Below are 24,783 nucleotides of genomic sequence, written 5' to 3'. Positions count from 1 at the left end.
AATATTCCACAACCATAAGCAGTGATGATTGAATCACTCTCTGGTGGTTGAGGAATGAGCACTATGGTAACCCATGAACAGCATGGTAAACATGCTTCAGGGATGTTCAGGTTTGTGGCAATGGCAACAAAGTGTTACAGAAAGCACTGGGCTTGGTGGGGTATGATGGTAATCAGATGGGAGACTAAAACTGCTGAAACAGAAAACAGATTATTGAGCACTTGTTTCACTACTACAACAAATGTCACCCAACACAACATCCACTTAATATCAGCACACGAGATACACAAAGCTGTAAATATTGGCTAAAGATCTACAGTCATCATTTAGAGCTAAGGTTCTCAACCAGTGGGCCTCATCAAACTTTATATATTATAAATAAATAAATAATATAATTACAATTAATAATATTTCTACATTTTTCATTACTACATATTAAAACAATATAGCTCTCATCTACAATAGAATTCTAAAAATAAACAAAATCAAGATCCAATTTCCCTCAATTACTGTTGTTTTATCGAAGAAGATACTAATTTTAAATAGAGAGCAGTTGAGCAGATAATGCCATTAAGGAGCACCTTTCAACATTTTTACTTCATCAGCAACAGTGAGACTAGTGCTAAATATTTAATATGATCCGGGTCATGGCACCAGATTTACACAGGGTCATATTCTTTTACACTGACTGCTGAAAAACTGGGATGATTCTTGGTAAACATGTTTTTTTCCCATCACTTATATGGACTAATTAAAGGTGCTGTAAGAGGTTTTATAAAAACAAATCCACTTGCAGCACCTTTAATACATTAAACACAGACTGCTATTATAATCTAATACATGGGTAAACAATTATACCGGCATCAACATCATAACATTCACTGAAGCATGCTTGATACATAAAATGAAACTTACATTGTTGTTGCGCGTCTCGATGGCCGGGAATTTTCTGACGATGAATTTCACAGCTGACTCCAGGTTTTTGTCAATCAGATAAGAAGGCTTTGCCTTGGGATCTCCACAGGCCTACAACGAACAGGGAAAACATCACTGCTAAACTTGAACAGGACCACTGAGAACATATTCTTGATATTCCACTGATCATGAAACAAAGATTCAAACTTTTCAAGACAGACCAGAGAGGATGAACAGTGAGGTAAAGTGAAGGGATTTGATCACAGTTAAAAAATGCAGTGGAAGAAATAAAAAGAAAGCCAGAATGTTGAGACTGAAAATAAGAGATTAAAAGAGAAAGAAGGACAGAAAGAATGGAAAGTAGGAATGGGAATCAAAGGAAATTTAATGTTCATAATGATTTTAGAATCCTTTAGGAAGTACAAAATAATTGACTCAAACTATATTGTACTATATACCAAATATACTTTGTAAAAATATTAGATATATGCATATTTTTGACTCATTTAACCAAATACAATAAGTTCAAAAGAGTAATTAGTTTGGGAATCAAACAATGAATGATGCAATCTTTTTTTTTTTTTACACATTATTTTGTTGAGCACAGTGTCACAATCACTTAAGAATGCAAACACAAAAGTATTTTAGTACATTGTTCCACTTTTGTTTAAAAATGTTAACGTTCTGGATCCCCAACCCTAATGGACAGAGACAGATAAAGGACAAATAAAATGAAAAAAAAAGGGAAAAAGAGAGGACAGAATTGAAAATGCTCTTCAAACGGACAGGGTGCTGCTGTGTGAGAAGTTGGAGAGCAGTTAGTGGAACACGGAGAGCAGTGTATGATCAGAAACAGTCCTGGAGAAAGAGATAGCAACAGAGAGATGATGGGTTTGCTGGACAGTGCGTCTGATTGGCTGGCCGTTCTGTAAGAGGTGAGTGTCTTACAGAGTGAAGGAGCTGGATCGCGCCAGTGGACGTGCAGCTGAGGCAGGGCAGTGTGTATGGTCACATGACATGTTACATGATGCTTTACATGCACCTACGACTAACGCAGCATCGAACCTCAAGACCATTCCAGTGTTTATGGCAACGCACAGAGGGTGCTGGGTGCTGTAAGACAACATGTTTTTACAAAGCCCATTAGGTCGTTCCCAAAATAAAGACACCGCATGGCTAGCAAACTGATGGGGGTTACACGCAGGCCCTTGAAATTATGCATACCGGCAGTCAGGGTAACAGAGCAAAACCCACTAACATTAAATTTACATTAGCTAAATTACTCCTCTGCCCACTGATAATTTACCACAGCCAATCATAGCAGAGTAAATAAATAAGCCCACAAAGAATCTACACTATGCCTAAAAAACGGCTGGTTTTGATCTCCCTCGTTCTTTATCGTAGTGACATCCAACTGATGCTTTGCACTTAAAAGCAAACTTGGTGAAAATAAAGAGGATGGTAAAAAAACGAAAAACAAATAAGGGGAAAAAAATGGGAAAAAATATATAAGCCTCATGCATTAATAATATAACCCCAACAAATGTAAGCAAATGTTTGTGGTTACATATATTTGGCTGGGCGATATTAGTGAATCGGCCTATATTTACTTTTGTCATAGTGTTAACTTAAATAGAAAGTGGTAGATAACAGTAAATAATTAACATTTCAGGAGCAACCATCTAAATGTGAACATTTAATCATATTTCATATCATACATTATTATGCTTAATGAAATTTAGGCTAGGGCTGGGCGATATATCTAACGATATGATCATGCGCATCTAATTCATTATCGCAGATGAATCGCCATTCGATAATGAACGCGATATTGCGTAGCTTGTCAGCGATCTACGGCTCTGTCTATTAAATGCCACTCCAATTATAAGCAGGTGATTGCGATTTTAGCATTGATCACGGAAGCAGCTTTACTGCGCATGATCATATCGTTAGATATATCGCCCATCCCTAATTTAGGCATCACAACACAGTATAACATACAGTATAAAATATGGATAATATAACCGTTAACTGATTTGATTTTGAGAAACTATAGATTTTTGCTTTTTTATCTTAGAATTTTAACAAATATTTTTTATTTTACTAAACATTTTAAATCAATGAAGATAACGCCTTTATATATATATATATTAAAACATAAAAATAAACCGTTTTAGAGCTCATACATTAACAGACGTATTGTCAAAATGCAACTGAGATCTAATTGAGAAATTGTTTAAGCTGTATCGCCCAGCTCTCAACATCTGTAAGACTTGCATAAGTTTAGGATCGCAAAACAACAATCAAAACAAAACTCACTTCGATAAAAAAAATAGAAATAAATCTGTTTGAAAAAAAGATTAAACTGAAGACTGCAGGTGCTACAGTTTGGGAAGGGCCTTTTTTTGTGAGTTGCGTACAGAAAGACCATGGGACATGAAACTGGTAGGAGAGCGGGGGGAGGTGGGGGGACTGAGATTTTAGGAAGGTGAAAAGCTGTGCAAACCTTCCAAACTTGTCCTTGCTGGGGGAAGCATTGTAACAGAAAGAGAGAAAATTACACATAAACACAGGTTCCAACGTCTACCATGCATGTTCACTTCAAAACAAATTAGCTTTGGGAATTAATTGTAAGTCGTTCCGGATAGTGTGTTGGTTCGGGTCCTGAGGAGGGACGCAAGGGGTCAGCTGGGTCACACAGTGCACTGAGAGGCAGTCGGTCCCAGAGCTAACATTGACACCATGCAGAATTCACTCCTCCGGGAACAGGAACACCGTGGGCTGAGTTCAGAATTCATTTTCAAGAAAAGACCAGGAAGTTGGTGATTAGTCAAAGAAACATAATCCATGCAAGTAAAAGGGAACCAAGGTCAACATGTTCACAAAATGACTCAAATCAGATCTGAACTTAAAGAATGACGAACAGAAACACATTGCAAGAATAGAGCGAGCAAACAAACAAAACAGACAAGCAAACAAAAATGTCATTATTATCTGCTTTATCCAATGAATCAATGTATCTCATGCACAGAATAAGACCGAAGGTCCAGTTACAGTGAACAGTCATTAATCTCAGACTGAATCTATTCTGGCCAACTATGACTATCCGTGTCATTTCGAGCAGAAGTAACAGAGTACTAGATGCTACATCAAGTAGTGAACTAAAGGGCTTTTTTGCACTTGAAATTGTCCTAAACCCTGGATAAACGGAATCCTGCTCCTGTTTCACACTGCTCATACTACGTGACGTGACTCAATTTCTTGGCTATCTGCTGCCAAGCATCCAGCAGCAAAAAGCAAACACCGCTCCGTTTCACAATCAACCGTTTGAACAAACTCAGCACCTCACTGCTCTGGAGCAGGGTTTTATAACCACGGTAAAAATCAGTTCTAATACCACTTTCAAATTACAGAAACATTTCTTTACCCGGGGTTAAAAGCGGTGTTTTGAATGATTATAACCCGGGGTTAAGTGCAGTGTGAAAAGCCTATACATATGCTCGTTCTTTAGAGCTCAATTTAACTATTACTCCAAGACGTGTAGCTCTTGAAAGAATAATTCATTTTTCCTATGTTCTGGATCTTCTAAACAGAACAGTTTCTATTGCCTCTTAAACCTTTCCCACCAAAATGATGTTGGTGCCAAAACAGCCACACATAAGGCAATGTAACATTGTTGTTTTGAGTTGCTTTGGTTAATCTGACACAACAAGCAAGCTAGCATTCTATCTTTCATTCCATTTAATCATAAAATAGGGCTGCACGATTATGACAGAAATCATAATTGTGATTATTCCCTTGAAATTGTAATTGCGATTATTATGATTATCACAATTTACACTGAATGACGTTTATGCCATTGTTTGAAGCAACTGCACGCCATATTTTTATATGAAAATAAACAAGCTGAAAACACTTAAAGAGAAAATCCTTTATTGCTTTTCTATGGGATTAAGGCTCAAATGTCAATTGTACATTGGATTGGTTTATTCTTTAGATAATAAAAAAGTACAAATATGAATGGTATTATAATGTTATGCTAACACTAAAATTAAAACAATGGAAAAACCCTAAGATAACCTGTAGAAAGAAAAAAATCTTAGGCACTCAGAATAACATAAGTGGACTTTGAATGAATAAACGATTAAGTATTTGTGGCATCAGTAATTGTAATTGCGATTTTAAATTCAATTGTGCAGCCCTTATCATATAATATTTAATTGTAGTTTCAACAATCAGTGCTGTTTTTGAAGAGTGTGAACATGCATACAAAATTCATAAGAGAACACACTATGACATACGAGGGAACCCGTGATGAATCAAACATCAAATAAAGTCACATTCATAGTCATCAGATGCTATTTTTATTTGGAAAAAATTGTGTCGTGGGGGAAGATGTTGATTTAAATTGATAGTTCACCCAAAACTCATCATTTACTCACCCTCCACTTGTTCCACACCTGTATGACGTTCTTTCTTCTGTTTAAACCAAAAGAGGATATTTTGATGATTGCTGGTAACCCAACAGCTGGCATCCAAAGTTTTTTTTATTTCCATACAATGGTGTCAACTGTTCGGTTACCAACTTTCTTCAAAATATCTTCTTTTGCGTTCAACAACTGAAAGAAATGCATACAGGTTTGGAAAAACCTGAGAATAAGTAAATGATGAAAGTCATTTCATTTTTTGGGTGAACTACAACCCATCTGATGAACGAGTTTTATCATTGTACAGGAAACTCATCTCAGAATGGTTGCACGTTTGGGCACTGGCTTTGGCAACAGCATTCTGTTGGTGGAAAAGGGGTCTCTAAGGATTTCATGTCTAGCTAATCACACTGTGAGATAAGAACGCACTTCCTGAGGTTGTTTCCGTGGAAGGATTCTGCTATCATTTCCCTGTGGCACAGTTTTGCTACCAACCTATATGCTAAATCCAACAACATTCAGCTCAAGCGGTGTTTAAAACAAAGTCAGTGTAGGCAGTTATCAATCGCTTAAATTGCACATGCATGAGGGGATTATGCATATTTAAGGTACTACACTTATACAACAACAGAAAAAAAAACGGTTAAATCTATTGGTTTAGACAGTAACCGTTACAAAGCAAAAATAGCAAGAATAAAAATGTGAGTGTCATGAATTCAGAATCAAAAGAACATCTCAAATTTTAACTCCCTCTCTGTATCCACCACAATGCAACGTAAATCTTACAGCACAATGCAATGCCTGCCAGTTGCTAGGCAACAGGACTACCAAAAGAATGTATTCCAATATCTAGTCCTGTGGAAAAGCTATTTTTCAACTAAATTTGACAAGAAAATACAATATGAAATAATGGGCAATAGCACTGAACTGGTTCGGTCAAGTTTCCCACAGTGCTGTATTCTGAATGGATATGGTGCATGGGAGTACAGAAGAATGACAGAATATGACTAATATTGGGTTGACCCCCGATGACTTGTTTGAATGAGAGAGGTCAGACGTACACGAGTGACATCAGTGGGCATGGAGAGAGACTTCACTCCAGAGACCTTCTTGCGCTCTAAACGGGCATCACACACACTAATGAATTCACATCACATATCTGAAAGAGTTCACGGCCAGGAGGAGGAAAATGCTAACATCTCTGGTCCTCCACTAGCCCACTTTCTGCTGCGATCTGGACTACTTCTATTACTGCTAGCCTCAATGCCAAGCCTTTCTCAGAAACCTTTGAAAGTGGCTTTATTGGCCAAGGGAAAGAAAAAAATTGCATGCAGACTAGAACTGACAGGCTTTAATTTGAGTGTGATATTTGCATGATTCAAGATATTTCAAGCCCCTGACTGCTGAGGGAATCTTATGAAAACATGTCCAGCTCACATTTCAACAACATTCAGGGGATCTAACAGATTCAACAATAGAAAAAGAATGATACCTCATGACAATAAAGCACTTACCTACCAAATTCACCTTTGTGCATTATTTAAAAAAATTATAATAATTATGCATATTCATGTGATAGAAAATATGAATATAATAGATTACAATATGCATTTTAAATTTTGCAGTTCATTGGGTTTTAGGGTTAAAATAAATTAATTAATGGATAATGTCCTGGAAGAAATTTGTGTTTACAATTTGGCCTTTTTTATACTATCAGACATGACATTTGTCAAAATGTATTATCAGCATTTTAACAGATATTTATTTCCCCGTAAATACTGTGTAAAGTATGCATTTAAATTCATTTTAAGAATTTTATTTGCTGACATTATATTTGTTTAGGGTCGCTTGATGTCCAACCTATTTATGACACAATCTCACAAAAAAAGACTATTATATAATAAAAAAATAAGCATTAAAACAAATACTATCATTAAGTATACTTCAGAATATTTATGTATACACACACATATACATACATATATATACACACTAGGGCTGTAGCTATCAAATATTTTAGTAATCGAGTATTCTACCAAAAATTCCATCAATTAATCGAGTAATCGGATAAAATGTGTTTTTGCTTAATTAAAGTGCAATATTAATTATGCAAGATTATATATATATATATATATATATATATATATATATATATATATATATATATATATATATATATATATATATATATATTAAATGCATAGAATGCAATGCATACATCAAAAATAAGCATTTAATTAGTACCCATTGTTTCTCTGTCTGTACTTGTCCTGTGAACAATGACAATAAAGTTGACAGATGAATTAAGTTAATTTAAGTCTCATTCAGTTGGGGTTTTAAATAAAGCATTTTCTGGGATGCACATTAAAATAAAACATTAATTTAATTTATCTTTTAATTATTGAAAATTAAGCAAACTTAACTTTTTGGTACTAAACCGCAATAACTAAACTAAAACGACTTTTATTTTGACGGGTTGATGTACCTTTACAGTTCTGTGTATGAGATGTGACGCTAGTTTTACTCAAATCAAACAGTCAAATGCTCATGAAGAGACTGTCAGAGCAGTTCTGGAGAGGTTGTTCATGCGTTCACGTCTTATTTAGTGAGACAGTAGATGCTGAAATCACAACGAGCGTCACGCACGCTTCAGTTCAGTTCTGCTCCATTCATTAACACGCAGAACATGCAGGATTCATATTTAAATAGACTGTTCCGGCTTAATATTTACAGATATTAGTCCATATCGTAATTTGATGTAAGAGCAATGACCTATTTTTTATTAATTCATTCAAAAATTGGCAAATTCCGTGCCACTCTGTGTTAAACTGTAAATTCCGTTTTTATGACCGGATTTCACGATTCCCTCTGCATTTTCTGCATCGCAGAAATAATAGGGCCCTAGTTGTGGTATGCCAGCTCTATCTCTATCGCGCCCTCAAACCAAAACACTGCTGACTCCTTGCAGTATGAGATTTCGGAAGCAGCGCTTGTGTCTCCTTCCACTTTGTGGGTGACGTAAACGCGTTGTGTCACATTAAAAAAATCATTGCGAAAGAACCTGACGTGAGATTTAAAATAAATTAAAAGAGGTTTTGAGGCAGAGGAATTTGCCTCAATTTTTTGTAATCGAGTTACTCGAGGAATCATTTCAGCCCTAATATATACACATATATACACTGCTTCTCAAAACTAGTCCAAAACCAGCCCAATCGCGTTTCCGGGAGGTTCCCCGATAAAAATTGCATCCCGGGGTTAAAATGCAAGTTTTTTGGCAGGGTTGTCTTGGTAAAATTAGCATTTTAGGGGCTAAACATCATGCTATGCGTACTGGGGTCACTTCAGCCCACGGACATGAAAATCAACCTCTGACTTGGCAACACTGGTTCAGGTGGAGCAGCATTTAATACACAGAGCCACTGTAGGGGTGGTGTTGGCGCAGAGGATAAGACACATGCCTTTGGTGTGAGAGACCTGGGTTCGAATCCACTGTGAGACACCAATGTGTCCCTGAGCAAGACACTTAACCCCTAGTTGCTCCAGAGGTGTGCGACCTCTGACATATATAGCAATTGTAAGTCGCTTTGGATAAAAGTGTCAGCTAAATGAATAAATGTAATGTAATGTAATGTAAATAGACCACCGACAAGCTACACAAAATCGCTTTCAAAATCGACAAGAATTTCCTCAGATTTTGAGATCGATTTTGTGTAGATTGTCAGAGAACTACGGCTCTTTGTAGTAAAGGCCAACCAGTGTTGCCAAGCCTGCGGTTGTTTTTCATGTTAGCAGTTCGAAAAAGGCGACCCCAATACAAATAACGTGATGTTTAGTCCCTAAAATGCAAATTTTACCAAGGCAACCCCGCCAAAACATTTTTATTTTATCGCCCGGAACGAAACGCGAATGGGCTAGTTTTGAGAAGTAATTGGGCAGGTTTTGTTTTGAAAACCTGGCAATCCTGATTGGTGCTGGTGCTGGAGATATACTACTAATCACAGGAGTGTCTTTACTGACAAGATGCGCATGAAAATCGCATTCGATTTTTTGCAGAGCCCTAATATATATAATACACACACACAAACATATTCTAACAATAAGGTAAAGAGAATTTGTGGGGGAAACCTGCTTAACTGCCATGGAAATAATGTTAATGCAAAACATTTTAGCAAAATATCTTTTGATTTTGTGGTGAAACATAACCGTATGACTATGTTGGTGTTTCTATGAAATTCAGCCGAATAGGTTTGATATCCCATAATCCCAGCCCTTGATGCCTCTGAATCTTAAATCACAGATCAATGATTTCTTATTACAGCTCAGCAAACTCAAACAATTACTTTTACGATTAAAACCACTATTCAATATAAAAAGGAACTGATAATAGCAATACTGCACAACCGACAAACCCACCATCAGACCCGCTTCAGAAACCTACATATCTGACATCTGTCAGACATGCTCTGGACTTCAGGTTTGACAGCTGAACACACCCACTGTCATATCAAACAAAAAGATTCAGTTTCTCCAGCACTGTCAGGCCACTATACCAACTACCCACAATCAGATCTGTGTAGAAACTCAGGCTTTCAGAGCAGAGATGTCTGGATTGGATTATCCGCCTTTATAGATGGGTCATTATAAGTGCTTTAAAAGCTGGGTCACGGTGAGGTTCTGTTCTGGACACACAATGTTCTTCTCGATCATGGCTTTGTGCACTTAGCCCTGAATAGACAGTGCCAGTACAGATACAGAGCATGGTATCTTGCTTTATGATCGCAGGCGAGGTAAAACCAGGACATTAGCCATCCTCACCTTAGCCATTAAAATAATCATTACTAACATGAATTAGATCGACTCGTTTTGGCTGGAGATTCACTAACCCGTACTAAATTTCATTCAAAATGAGCCGGTACATTGATTTATGGCTGTGTCGCGCGCACACACACACACACACACACAACACTCAGTCAGGGCCTGGCCTCATCAACGCCGTGTGTGTATGTGTGTGTTTGTGTCTGTGTGTGTGTATTTGTGTGCGCCTACTGCAGTCCTCTGAAACACACACATGCATGAAGCGCTTATTCTCACCTTCTTGATGTTGTAGATGCGCGTGAGCATCCCGACGCCGCGGTCGTTGAGGATCGTCAATTTCTCCGCCAGCTTCTGCTGGCTCGGCTGTAGCGCGCCCCGAGACATGACTCAAACGAACGTTAAAACTAGCTAAATCACAACCCAACGGATTCCTCGTGTAGTGTTAAGGGGTAAGGTGCCAGATCGAGTCGGGTTTTAGTGTTAAAATTCGCCCATATTACGGGCTTGAGGCGCGTCGTCGGGGATGTTTTTTTTTCTAGGTGTTGCCCTGACGGCCAGAACGAGGCTGCTTCCGGCAACGACGTCACTGAGTCACGTGACTGGAGCCCTCCTCCGCCCCCCGTACTTGTGGTTGAAAAGATTTGGTTCTTTGAAATAATTTTTTAGATTAGAAATAATGTTAAAGAGTTGATTAGCTAATGATTAAGAAATCCTCTCATGATTAATGCAAAAACAAACAGATAAAAAAAACAATTGCTTGGCAAAACGATTTCATATCGAAACCCTGGGCACTGAGCAAGGAGGGGCCGTGCTTGACTGTAGACTGACTGAAGCGCCGATCAAAGCCACCACGACCCCCACTTATTAGCACTGTTATTTGGTTGAGCTTTTCCGTAATTTCCATGCATAACCATTTGAGCTTGAAACGTGAAATTAAATGCATTTATTCTATAGACTATCTGACTTTTGAACGATATGTGCATGTAGGCAAACAGACCACCTTTGTGAGTATATTTGCAAACACAGTTCTTTGTGTCTTAAATGAATGTTAGATGTTAAAGATAAAGCATGTGTAGTGTAAAGTCTATGTGATGAGATCTTAAAGGATATTCACCCCAAAATGAAGATACTGTCATTACATAGGCCTGCTTACCCTCAAAATGTTCTAAACCTCTATGGATTTCTTTTCCTCCTCAACATAAATTATAAGATATTTGAAGAATGATTGTGGACAGTTTCTGGTCCCCACTTCCTCCAATAGTGTTTTTTTTTATATATTCTTCTTCTCATATATAGTAGTAGTGAGGGCCCGGAAACTGTTTGGTTACCAATATTGTTCCAAATATATTATTTTGTGAAAAAAAGCAGAAGGAATCTCATTTAGAAACATTTACAGAATTTTCATTTTTGGGTGAACTATTCCTCTAAAGCAGCCTAATATAGCTGCTGTTACTCAATAATGTGAATCAAATGGGGAAGTTGTGGCCTAATCGTTGGAGAGTTTCACTCTTAACTCTAGGGTTGTGGGTTTGAGTTTCGGGCAGGTAATACCCACTTCTACATATATATATATATATATATATATATATATATATATATATATATATATATATATATATATATATATATATATATATGTGTGTGTGTGTGTGTGTGTGTGTGTCTACAGTATGTATAATCTATCATTATTGTGATGGTGGCCCTGCAGTAAGTCATTGCCCCGGGGCCCAGTGCGGTCTTAAAGGGTTAGTTCACCCACATAGCAAATGTATGTAATTAATAACTTACCCTCATGTTGTTTCAAACCCGTAAGACCTCCGTTTATCTTTGGAACACAGTTTAAGATATTTTAGATTTAGTCCGAGAGCTCTCAGTCCCTCCATTGAAGCTGTGTGTACGGTATACTGTCCATGTCCAGAAAGGTAAGAAAAACATCTTCAAAGTAGTCCATGTGACATCAGAGGGTCAGTTAGAATTTTTTGAAGCATCGAAAATACATTTTGGTCCAAAAATAGCAAAAACGACGACTTTATTCAGCATTGTCTTCTCTTCCGTGTCTGTTGTGAGAGAGAGTTCAAATCAAAGCAGTCTGGATATCCGGTTCGCGAACGAATCATTCAGTTCACCAAATCGAACTGAATCATTTTAAACGGTTCGCTTCTCTAATACACATTAATCCACAAATGACTTAAGCTGTTAACATTTTTAATGTGGCTGACACTCCCTCTGAGTTCAAACAAACCAATATCCCGGAGTAATTCATGTATTCAAACAGTAAACTGACTGAACTGCTGTGAAGAGAGAACTGAAGATGAGCACAGAGCCGAGCCAGATAATGAACAAAACATTGACTCATTCACGAGTCAAGAACCATTTCTGTCAGATGCGTCCGATTCGTGAACCGAGGAGCTGATGATACTGCGCATTTGTGATTCAGCGTGAAGCAGACCGACACACAGAGCATCTGAACTGAACTGATTCTTTTGGTGATTGATTCTGAACTGATTCTGTTATGAGCGCGGGTCAACCGAAGGCTTGAATCAAGGGCAATCATCGCAAATGATGCCATTACGTAGAGCGCAAAAGAACCGGTGAACCGTTTTCTTCAACCAGTTTATTGAATCGAACTGTCCAAAAGAACTACTGGTGATCCGAACACCGATGCAACCGGTTCTTGACTCGTGAACGAGTCAGTCTGTTGTTCGTTATCTTGCTCGGCTTGGTGTTCATCTTCAGTTCTCTCTTCACAGCAGTTCAGTCAGTGTACTGTTTGAGTAAATGAATTACTCCGGGATATTGGTTTGTTTGAACTCCCAGGGGGAGTGTCAACCAAATTAAAAAAAGTTAACATCTTAAGTCATTTGTGGATTAATGCGTATTAGAGAAGCAAACCGTTTAAAATGATTCAGTTTGATTTGGTGAACTGAATGATTAGTTCGCGAACCGGATATCCAGCTGCTTTGATTTGAACTCTCTGTCACAAAAGACAATCCTGAATAAAGTCGTTGTTTTTGCTATTTTTGGACCAAAATGTATTTTCGATGATTCTAAAAATTCTAACTGACCCTCTGATGTCACATGAACTACTTTGATGATGTTTTTCTTAACTTTCTGGACATGGACAGTATACCGTTCACACAGCTTCAATTGAGGGACTGAGAGCTCTCGGACTAAATCTAAAATATCTTAAACTGTGTTCCAAAGATAAACGGAGGTCTTACGGGTTTGAAACAACATGAGGGTAAGTTATTAATTACATAAATTTGCTATGTGGGTGAACTAACCCTTTAATGTGGCCCTGATTCCCATATGCAGTTACATTTCTCTCCTTTGAGTGTCACTATTGTTTTGACCTTCCCTAGGTAATTATGCTGAGGTGCGCTAATGAATCTTCTCACTTTTCAGGTAGTATCGAGGTCACAGAAATGTAGACGGACATTACTAGTGAGGGAGCAACAAACCGTCTCACAGCACAAACCCAAATTCAGAGCCTTTACATTTCTGCCTTGGACATCTCCCCCGCAAATGTGATGCAGTCGCTTGCACAAGAAATCAAATCCTTCTCCAAAGCTAATTTGCGGAAACAATGCACCAGAGTAACGACTTTGAGCGGCAGGCGGATTATTGAGACATGGAAAGGCTCCACTGTACAGGTGGTTGAGGAAACAGTACAGCCTGAAACTGCATGTGGATATGTTCAGGATAATAACTGGGATCTTCAAGTTGGATATGTTAAACCATATCTATTACTTGGTGAGTAGTTCATATTCTCATTTGGCACTTAAAAATTACAACAGCAACAACAACAACAACAAAAAAACACTTAAAATGTGACACTTAAAAATGTGAATAAAATAACTCAGAATATGCTGTTTGCTTAGTTGGAATAGACATTTTTATATTTATAAAATGTTTAATAAATGTTATGCATATACAATTATATTTTACAAAAAACATTTATTATAAATTATTCTATATACATTTTAAATGTTCTCATAATACATTTGCATTTTTAAAGAATTCTGTATGCAGTATTATTATTATTATTATTATTATTATTATTATTATTATTGCTGTTGTTTTTGAATTGTGTGGTATGCTATTTGTGTCTGATTGCTGGCTGAGTCTAAGACAAATTTCCCCAAAATAGGACAATAAAGTATATTTTATTCTAATCTATTCTATTCTATTCTGAAAATAATTCATTTTGATTGTTTATTTCAAAGGGTCACAAGATGCCGCTCATCACTTTGGTACTTTGAGGAAATATAAGGTAGTGTGAGTTTATTAGGGGTTCAAGCACGCAGTGCTGAAACCCTATTGTAATTGTTAGGATTTTTATTATTATTATTATTATTATTATTATTCTTCCGCCCTAGAACTGAACGTGCAGCCCAAACCGTAAGGCCTAGAGAGCTGAAATTTGGACAGATCGTAGAGCTCATTTTGGGGAGAACTTATCAAAGTCTCAGCCCAATCGGCCTAACGGGGGCGCTATAGCGCAAAAAACAAAAATTTTGGACGTTTTTGGCCGTGAATCGTAAACCGTTAGCCATAAACTCAAAAACATGGCATCATAGCAATCCTTGGGTTAGCCCGAACAAAAGTGCACGGCGCCTTTTTGGGGTCTACGACGCACCATTTTCTCGCAAAATCGAGCTATGTCCGAAACCTACTTTTGCGAACTAGTCCTAGGATTTTCAACCAATCAGAACCAAACCACTTCATAAATATTCCCTGGACACTCAATATCAATAATTATCAAAAAAAAGTTGAAATTTCAATTCTTACGCGAAACAGTACGCCAAAAAGCGTCTATGCTAACGTTAGCCAAATGCTATTTTGACTATAACTCTTGAACGGAATGAGATATCTTCACCAAACTCGGAACACATATGTACGAGCTCAATCTTTGGTCAAATCAAAAAAATTGCGCATCTCTGCCACTTGGGGGCGCTATAAGATAGAAAAAACACATAAATGGCTATAACTAGGCAACCGTTGGCTCGATCGACTTGAAAATCGGTATGCAGTGTCTTGGTCTGAAGGGGCATAAGTACCTATGAGGACATTTGCATATCTCAAAAAACATGGCCGCCATTGGCCAAACAAATTTAAGCACCTATTTGAAAGGGTTAACGGATGTTGATCGGAACGAAACTCGCTGGGTACGTTCGACTCATGAACCTCAAGGTCTGTAAGAATTTTGAAAGAAATCGGCCACTAGTTGGCGCTAACGAGTTTTATGGCTCTGTAATCACGTGGTGTTTCACATATCAACACAATATGCATATCATTTGATAGATCTCCTCATAATGCACAACTTTGCCTCAGGAACCATTGCTGTCAATCAAATCGTTCAATTGTTATTCACAAATATGTTAAAAACCTACTTTTGCGAACTAGTCCTAGGTTTTTTGTCCGATCGGAACCAAACCACTGCAGTAATATTCTGTGGACTCTGTAGATCAATAATTATTAAAAAAATGTTGAATTTTATCCTTTGGTTAGCTGTAAGGGGGTAATATAGAAAAATGGGTGTGGCCAAACATACCCCAAAGCCTATAAAACCTAAACGAAAACTCAAAACTTTATGAAACTCACTGAAATCATGTATCAGGTGACTCTTAACAAGCATGCAAAGTTTCATGGAGATCAGACCATAGGTGGCGCTATAACAGTAGAAAAGGTCTCAAAACACAAGATTTATATGGTAAATGGCCTCAAATTGTTTGAAAATGTTCATTTATTCACTCAAAAACACTAAATCTTCATATCATATGATAAATCTCCTCATTCTGAACAACTTTGCCTCTGGGACCAATGTTGTCAATAAAGCTGTTAATTAAATATTCAAGATTATTTAAAAAAGTTACTTTGGCATACTTGTGATACGGTTTAAGATGAAAATCAATAAAACCACTGAAGTACAATTCTCTAGACTCTGAAGGTCAATAATTATCAAAAACATGTTGAACAATTGCATTTGGGCAACTATAAACCAGTCATTTCATAATCTGTTCTTTTCATAGTGCACACAAAGGCCTATTAATACAATCAGAAAGCCCACAAATAATCAAAACTGTGTAAAATAATGCATAATTTCATTCTAAACAGGCATGCAAAATTTAAGAGAGATTGGGCATAAAAAAAAATAACACTATAACAGTTATGTTTAAAAACAGTGTTCTTGGAGTAAATGCAATTTATAACCACTAGATGGCAGCGGAAGACCACTAATGGGCTCATTCAGTAAAGTTGAACAGTACTGTTAAAAGGATTCATGAATTCATGCCAAAACATTAAAAAATGAACTGTTATAACATTTTAAATCTCATTGAGTCAATGTTTTCCATTTTGTTCATACAGATATATCAGTTTTTAAAATTTTGCCACATTATGATTACAGTTTAACCTCAAAATGACATCTAAACTCTTAAAAAGAGAAGACTTGCAATAAGTTTATCACCTATCACTTATTTCAAATATCTATATCTGCAACAAAATGTTTGTGCATGTATATGTGTGTCCTTGTGTGTGTGTGTGTGTGTGTGTGTGTGTGTGTGCATATGCTTATAGAGTATACATATATTAGTCTAATCATTTACTTTCAGTGTGTGTGTCTGTCTGTTAACCTATTCTCCATTTTGGATGTGTTTAAATGTCATCCAAACATCCAGGTTGGCTGTGACCACCTCAGATGCCTTAAATGCTTGAACCCCGGTAAAATGCTGCTTGCAGCTTTAATTAGGGGTTCAAGCACGCAGTGCTGAAACCCTATTGTATTTGTTAGGATTTTTATTATTATTATTATTATTATTATTCTTCTGCCCTAGAACTGAACGTGCAGCCCAAACCGTAAGGCGTAGAGAGCTGAAATTTGGACAGATCGTAGAGCTCAATTTGGGGAGAAGGTATCAAAGTCTCAGCCCAATCGGCCTAACGGGGGCGCTACAGCGCAAAAAACAAAAATTTTGGACATTTTTGGCCGTAAATCGTATACCGTTAGCCGTAGACTCAAAAACATGGCATTGTTGCAATCCTTGGGTTAGCCCGAACAAAAGTGCACGGCGCCTTTTTGGGGTCTACGGCGCACCGTTTTCTCGCAAAATCGAGCTATATCCGAAACCTACTTTTGCGAACTAGTCCTAGGATTTTCAACCAATCAGAACCAAACCACTTCATAAATATTCCCTGGACACTCAATATCAATAATTATTAAAAAAAAGTTGAAATTTCAATTCTTACGCGAAACAGTATGCCAAAAAGCGTCTATGCTAACGTTAGCCAAATACTATTTTGACTATAACTCTTGAACGGAATGAGATATCTTCACCAAACTCGGTACACATATGTATGAGCTCAATCTTTGGTCAAATCAAATAAATTGCGCATCTCTGCCACTTGGGGGCGCTATAAGATAGAAAAAACACATAAATTGCTATAACTAGGCAACTGTTGGCTCGATCAACTTGAAAATCGGTATGCAGTGTCTTGGTCTGAAGGGGCACAAGTACGTATGAGGACATTTGCATATCTCAAAAAACATGGCCGTCATTGGCCAAACAAATTTAAGCACCTATTTGAAAGGGTTAACGGATGTTTATCGGAACGAAACTCGCTGGGTACGTTCGACTCATGAACCTTAAGGTCTGTAAGAATTTTGAAAGAAATCGGCCACTAGTTGGCGCTAACGAGTTTTATGGCTCTGTAATCACGTGGTGTTTCACATATCAACACAATATGCATATCATTTGATAGATCTCCTCGTAATGCACAACTTTGCCTCAAGAACCATTGCTGTCAATCAAATCGTTCAATTGTTATTCACAAATATGTTAAAAACCTACTTTTGCGAACTAGTCCTAGGTTTTTTGCCCGATCGGAACCAAACCACTGCAGTAATATTCTGTGGACTCTCTAGATCAATAATTATTAAAAAAATGTTGAATTTTGTCCTTTGGTTAGCTGTAACTGGGTAATTTAGAAAAAGGGGTGTGGCCAAACATACCCCAAAGCCTATAAAACCTAAAGGAAAACTCAAAACTGTATGAAACTCAGTGAAATCATGTATCAGGTGACTCTTAACAAGCATGCAAAGTTTCATGGAGATCAGACCATAGGTGGCGCTATAACAGTAGAAAAGGTCTCAAAACACAAGATTTATATGGTAAATGGCCCCAAATTGTTTGAAAATGCTCATATATTCACTCAAAAACACTAAATCTTCATATCATATGATAGATCTCCTCATTCTGAACAACTTTGCCTCTGGGACCAATGTTGTCAATAAAGCTGTTAATTAAATATTCAAGATTATTTTAAAAAGTTACTTTGGCATACTTGTGATACGGTTTAAGATGAAAATCAATAAAACCACTGAAGTACAATTCTGTAGACTCTGAAGGTCAATAATTATCAAAAACATGTTGAACAATTGCATTTGGACAACTATAAACCAGTAATTTTATAATATGTTCTTTTCATAGTGTACACAAAGGCCTATTAATACAAACAGAAAGCCCACAAATTATCAAAACTGTGTAAAACAATGCATAATTTCATTCTAAACAAGCATGCAAAATTTAAGAGAGATTGGGCAAAAAAAAAAAAAACACTATAACAGTTATGTTTAAAAACAGTGTTGCTTGAGTAAATATAATTTATAACCTCTAGATGGCAGTGGAAGACCACTAATGGGCTCATTCAGTTAAGTTGAACAGTACTGTTGAAAGGATTCATGAATTCATCCCAAAACATTAAAAATGTAACTGTTATAACATTTTAAATCTCATTGAGTCAATGTTTTCCATTTTGTTCTTACAGATATATCAGTTTTTACTATTTTGCCACATTGTGATTACAGTTTAACCTGAAAATGACATCTAAACTCTTAAAAAGAGAAGACTTGCAATAAGTTTATTGTCACCTATCACTTATTTCAAATACCTATATCTGCAACAAAATGTTTGTGCATGTAAATGTGTGTCTTTCTGTGTGTGTGTGTGTGTGCATATGCTTATAGAGTATACATATATTAGTCTAATCATTTACTTTCAGTGTGTGTGTCTGTCTGTTAGCCTGTTCTCCATTTTGGATGTGTTTAACTGTCATCCATGCATCTAGGTTGGCTCAGACCACCTCAGAGGCCTTAATGTGCTTGAACCCCGGTAAATGCTGCTTGCAGCTTTAATTATTATTATTATTATTATTATTCTTCTGCCCTAGAACTGAACGTGCAGCCCAAACCGTAAGGCCTAGAGAGCTGAAATTTGGACAGATCGTAGAGCTCAATTTGGGGAGAACTTATCAAAGTCTCAGCCCAATCGGCCTAACGGGGGCGCTACAGCGCAAAAAGCAAAAATTTTGGACATTTTTGGCCGTAAATCGTATACCGTTAGCCGTAGACTCAAAAACATGGCATTGTTGCAATCCTTGGGTTAGCCCGAACAAAAGTGTACGGCGCCTTTTTGGGGTCTACGACGCACCGTTTTCTCGCAAAATCGAGCTATATCCGAAACCTACTTTTGCGAACTAGTCCTAGGATTTTCAACCAATCGGAACCAAACCACTTCAGAAATATTCCCTGGACACTCAATATCAATAATTATCAAAAAAAAGTTGAAATTTCAATTCATACGCGAAACAGTACACCAAAAAGCGTCTATGCTAACGTTAGCCAAATGCTATATTGACTATAACTCCTGAACGGAATGAGATATCTTCACCAAACTCAGTAAACATATGTATGAGCTCAATCTTTGGTCAAATAAAAAAAATTGCGCATCTCTGCCACTTGGGGGCGCTATAAGATATAAAAAACACATAAATTGCTATAACTAGGCAACCGTTGGCTCGATCGACTTGAAAATTGGTATGCAATGTCTTGGTCTGAAGGGGCACAAGTACCTATGAGGACATTTGCATATCTCAAAAAAACATGGCCGCCATTGGCCAAACAATTTTAAGCACCTATTTGAAAGGGTTAACGGATGTTGATCGGAATGAAACTCGCTGGGTACGTTCGACTCATGAACCTTAAGGTCTGTAAGAATTTTGAAAGAAATCGGCCACTAGTTGGCGCTAACGAGTTTTATGGCTCTGTAATCACGTGGTGTTTCACATATCAACACAATATGCATATCACTTGATAGATCTCCTCATAATGCACAACTTTGCCTCAAGAACCATTGCTGTCAATCAAATCGTTCATTAATTATTCACAAATATGTTAAAAACCTACTTTTGCGAACTAGTCCTAGGTTTTTTGTCCGATCGGAACCAAACCACTGCAGTAATATTCTGTGGACTCTGTAGATCAATAATTATTAAAAAAATGTTGAATTTTGTCCTTTGGTTAACTGTAAAGCGGTAATATAGGAAAAGGGGTGTGGCCAAACATACCCCAAAGCCTATAAAACCTAAACGAAAACTCAAAACTTTATGAAACTCAGTGAAATCATGTAACAGGATACTCTTAACAAGCATGCAAAGTTTCATGGAGATCAGACCATAGGTGGCGCTATAACAGTAGAAAAGGTCTCAAAACACAAGATTTCTATGGTAAATGGCCTCAAATTGTTTGAAAATGCTCATATATTCACTCAAAAACACCAAATCTTCATATCATATGATATATCTCCTCATTCTGAACAACTTTGCCTCTGGGACCAATGTTGTCAATAAAGCTGTTAATTAAATATTCAAGATTATTTAAAAAAGTTACTTTGGCATACTTGTGATACAGTTTAAGATGAAAATCAATAAAACCACTGAAGTACAATTCTCTAGACTCTGAAGGTCAATAATTATCAAAAACATGTTGAACAATTGCATTTGGGCAACTATAAACCAGTCATTTTATAATATGTTCTTTTCATAGTGCACACAAAGGCCTATTAATACAATCAGAAAGCCCACAAATTATCAAAACTGTGTAAAATAATGCATAATTTCATTCTAAACAAGCATGCAAAATTTAAGAGAGATTGGGCAAAAAAAAAAAAAAAACACTATAACAGTTATGTTTAAAAACACAGTGTTGTTGGAGTAAATGCAATTTATAACCAGTAGATGGCAGCGGAAGACCACTAATGGGCTCATTCAGTAAAGTTGAACAGTACTGTTGAAAGGATTCATGAATTCATGCCAAAACATTAAAAAATGAACTGTTATAACATTTTAAATCTCATTGAGTCAATGTTTTCCATTTTGTTCATACAGATATATCAGTTTTTAAAATTTTGCCACATTATGATTACAGTTTAACCTGAAAATGACATCTAAACTCTTAAAAAGAAAAGACTTGCAATAAGTTTATGGTCACCTATCACTTATTTCAAATACCTATATCTGCAACAAAATGTTTGTGCATGTATATGTGTGTCTTTGTGTGTGTGTGTGTGTGTGTGTGCATATGCTTATAGAGTATACATATATTAGTCTAATCATTTAGTTTCAGTGTGTGTGTCTGTCTGTTAGCATGTTCTCCATTTTGGATGTGTTTAACTGTCATCCATGCATCTAGGTTGGCTCAGACCACCTCAGAGGCTTTAATGTGCTTGAACCCCGGTAAATGCTGCTTGCAGCTTTAATTATTATTATTATTATTATTATTAATAGGATTTCATTATTAAATAACTTTGTTTTAAGAATTCTAATGTGTTTCCACTGATTTCAGGTCACACATATATTAAATGTTGCCTATGGTGTGGAGAATGCCTTTCCTGACCTGTTCATCTATAAAACACTGAGCATACTGGATGTACCTGACACTGATATCATATCACATATCGAGGAGTGTGCACAGTTTATAGACCAGGCTAAAGCTGAGGTAACATCCTCATATCCTAATATTCATTTCATGGCATATTCATGATTACATTTGGTTAATATCATGGGATTTCTAAGAATGTTTTTGCGAAACGCTTGCATTTTGCATAACGTGACATATGGAGGTCTGGCGGCATTACATTCTTAAAAATAAAGGTTCCAAAAGGGTGTTTTTGCAGTGATGCCATATAAGAACCATTTTTGGAATCTAAAGAACATTTTTCGACCTTGATTTGAAAGTTTCCATGGATGTTCAAGGTTCTTCATAGAACCATTGATGCCAATAAAGAACCTTTATTTTTAAGAGTGTATGAAAGGAATATTTCATTCTCTCAGTGTAATTTCCTGAGTGTTGGGCTTTGGTGCCTGGCCTATGTGATACTGCACGGTCATCCAATGGCTAACTCTGTTATTCTAGGTAACTGTGCGGCGTGCTGAATAATGGATGCTGAGTTTTCACAATGCATTATTTAGCGAGTTGTAGAAAGATCATATCACTAACGGGCCATTGTTTGTCATTACTAAACAGTGTCGCCAGTCACCCTTAACCTGACACTGCCTCATGATTCAAATTCACTAAGGTTTATGATTACAATGGCTACTGGAAATAAGTTTCCATTCCTTTGTAAAACGAGTGTAGCACCTCCTGTCACCTAATTTAGTATGTAGTCTGTGATCCAAAGGAAACAACAGCTCAGTCAATCAAATACTGTTCTTAACTCGGCAGAAAGTGGTTCTCTCACCCGTAACTTGCAATTTTGTAACTCCTTCCAATTAGCATAGGATTAATTACATGCTTTACAAGGGAGTATGTAATGATGGGAAATTAAATGCCTCCATTGGGGGATTCCTGAAGCTTCTGGAAACAATTTATTTTCTTGCTGTCTCACTGAATAATTGGTTTCTTTCTCCAGAAAGGAGTTGTACTTGTCCACTGCAATTCTGGAGTTTCACGTTCTGTGTCGGTCGTCATTGGATATCTGATGTTGAAAGAAAATCAGCCTTTTGGAGACACATTTGCGCTGGTGAAGTCAGCTCGACCCGCCTCATGTCCAAATCCAGGTTTCATGGAACAGCTGAAAAACTTCAGACCACAGGAAGCTACACAAGCAAACGGTTTGGGTCATGATTGAACATTATTCTACAGCTGCATCCACACAATGTCAAAGAGATAGTTCACCCAAACTTTAAATTCTGTCAATTCTGTTTTTGTCCATTGAACTCAAATGGTGGTATTCGTAGAGAATGTACAAACTGCTCTTTTCCTTACAGTGAAAGTAAGTGGGGACCATGACTGTCAAGTAAGATTTCTGAGGTTTGAGGCGGTCTATTCCTCACACTAAGAAATCACACAAAAAATTGCGTAATATTGGTTTGGAATGATATGAGGGTGAGTAAATAAAGACAGAATTTTAATTGTTTTGGTGAACTGCCCTTTTAAAGTCACCAGTGCTTCCATCGTAATTTCATATATGACTTTGATTTGACACTTTGGAATTTGTATTGAATTTGAATTTTGTCTATCAGCTGGAATTTGAATTGAACTGGCTCCACAAGATGTTAAACTGGATTATGAAATGACAGGAAGAGGAATTTAATAAAATGCAGTACAAAGAAATTATAATAATAAAAATTCACCACAATCACAGATAAGATGAATTAATTACCATTCCCAGCCTCTCCATTTTATCAGTAATTTCTTCAGCTGAATTACAATTCTTATCCTGTTTGCTACTTCAATTAAATTTCAGTAATTCAGCAGTTCATAAGCTTAATTTCAAAATAAATTAGCGAACAAACTGTATCCTTTAAGATGCAATTATTTTCCTATTCTGTTAAGTTCATCAGATGTTTATTATCTTTCCTGATAGAAACATCTTGTGGTCAACACTCACAATTATCATATTCATTGATCTGGGCTGAATTTTCTGTTAAAGTTTATGTTAGCTTCATTGGTGACAATGGTTCTACGATAAATTTAGGCTAACATTGCTTTTGGGAAACACAGCCCTAGAAAAAGAATTTGATCCAATTTTTTTTTATTAATTAATTAATTTATCAATAAAGACGGTTTCTTATATTCAGTAACTTTAATAGCAACACTAACTCATTTTGTCCTCCCTTGACATCCTTGATTAGCATCTGGGATTTTAAGCTATATTTGTGCAATATAGTATCTTAAATATCAACCAAAAGAGAGGGACTAGTTGAAGAAGTCTTAATATCTTTTGTAATTTTGAAATTTTAATTACATATTTTGATGTTTTTGTCCATATTGCATAGTAATATAGAGATTTTTGTTTTAATCTTAAGGTTCATGTTTAATCCTGTTTTTCACTGTTGTGATGTGTTTTTCTGAAGGTAGAAAATTGTCATCAGTGCTTGTGAGGATGTTTGACATGAAAGTTGAATTCACTTTTAGAACTTCTGGGATTCATTTTGTGGTGCAGACTGAGCCTTGATTTTAAAGTATGGATGTGTGGAATGGATTGTATTGAATAAAATGTGTACATATATACAAAAATACCTTTCATGTCTTTATGTTTTTTTTTTTTTTTTTATAAACTAGCCTGTGTGTTGCTTTTAACTAGACCAAATTAAATTAGTTAAGTCTAAAAACATCAACTAGTCACATAAACAACATTATCTCACGTACTTTATTTTCCTTATCATATTATCATATTGAGTGAAATTTGCTAACAATGTGAAACGTCTCCACTGGTCAGAATAGGAAGGGTTATAGCGCCCTCTGTGTATGTAATAGGAATTACACTTTAAGGGTCGCGCGCGCGTT

The 24,783-nt window shown here is 36.6% G+C and overlaps 2 protein-coding genes across 5 annotated transcripts in view; one reads left to right on the top strand and one right to left on the bottom strand.

The window, feature by feature from the left end:
- Window positions 1-10,718, bottom strand: part of LOC127964691 (nck-associated protein 1) — a 47,074-nt gene extending 36,356 nt beyond the window's left edge. For 2 of the 4 annotated variants that reach the window (XM_052564969.1, XM_052564970.1), the window contains exons 1-3: window positions 10,434-10,701; window positions 3,422-3,439; window positions 916-1,026 (exon numbers count right to left, since the gene is read on the bottom strand). In XM_052564969.1, coding sequence (XP_052420929.1) covers window positions 916-1,026; window positions 3,422-3,439; window positions 10,434-10,541 — 237 coding nt within the window. In that variant the 5' untranslated portion in view covers window positions 10,542-10,701. Of the gene's footprint in view, window positions 1-915; window positions 1,027-3,421; window positions 3,440-10,433 lie in introns of all 4 variants that reach the window. The other 2 variants (XM_052564971.1, XM_052564972.1) reach the window with 2 other exon arrangements.
- Window positions 10,719-10,766: 48 nt separating this feature from the next.
- LOC127964694 (dual specificity protein phosphatase 19-like) lies at window positions 10,767-24,493 on the top strand. Its single transcript, XM_052564974.1, has 5 exons — window positions 10,767-11,161; window positions 13,563-13,910; window positions 14,384-14,430; window positions 21,838-21,990; window positions 22,904-24,493. The coding sequence occupies exons 2-5, from the start codon at window positions 13,688-13,690 to the stop codon at window positions 23,120-23,122; spliced, it is 642 nt and encodes a 213-aa protein (XP_052420934.1). The 5' UTR covers window positions 10,767-11,161; window positions 13,563-13,687; the 3' UTR covers window positions 23,123-24,493.
- Window positions 24,494-24,783: the final 290 nt, after the last annotated feature.

The sequence above is a fragment of the Carassius gibelio genome, chromosome B9 (genome assembly GCF_023724105.1).
Source record: "Carassius gibelio isolate Cgi1373 ecotype wild population from Czech Republic chromosome B9, carGib1.2-hapl.c, whole genome shotgun sequence".
In the NCBI taxonomy this organism is placed as follows: domain Eukaryota; kingdom Metazoa; phylum Chordata; class Actinopteri; order Cypriniformes; family Cyprinidae; genus Carassius; species Carassius gibelio.
Note: the sequence above shows the minus strand (reverse complement) of the source record. Positions and strands in the feature narration are given on the sequence as shown.

Coding starts and splice junctions, on each gene's coding strand:
- LOC127964694 (XM_052564974.1), top strand. CDS start 13,688: ATGCAGTCGCTTGCACAAGAAATCAAATCCTTCTCCAAAGCTAATTTG. Junction 14,431..21,837: donor GTACTTTGAGGAAATATAAG/GTAGTGTGAGTT, acceptor CACTGATTTCAG/GTCACACATATATTAAATGT. Junction 21,991..22,903: donor TAGACCAGGCTAAAGCTGAG/GTAACATCCTCA, acceptor TTCTTTCTCCAG/AAAGGAGTTGTACTTGTCCA.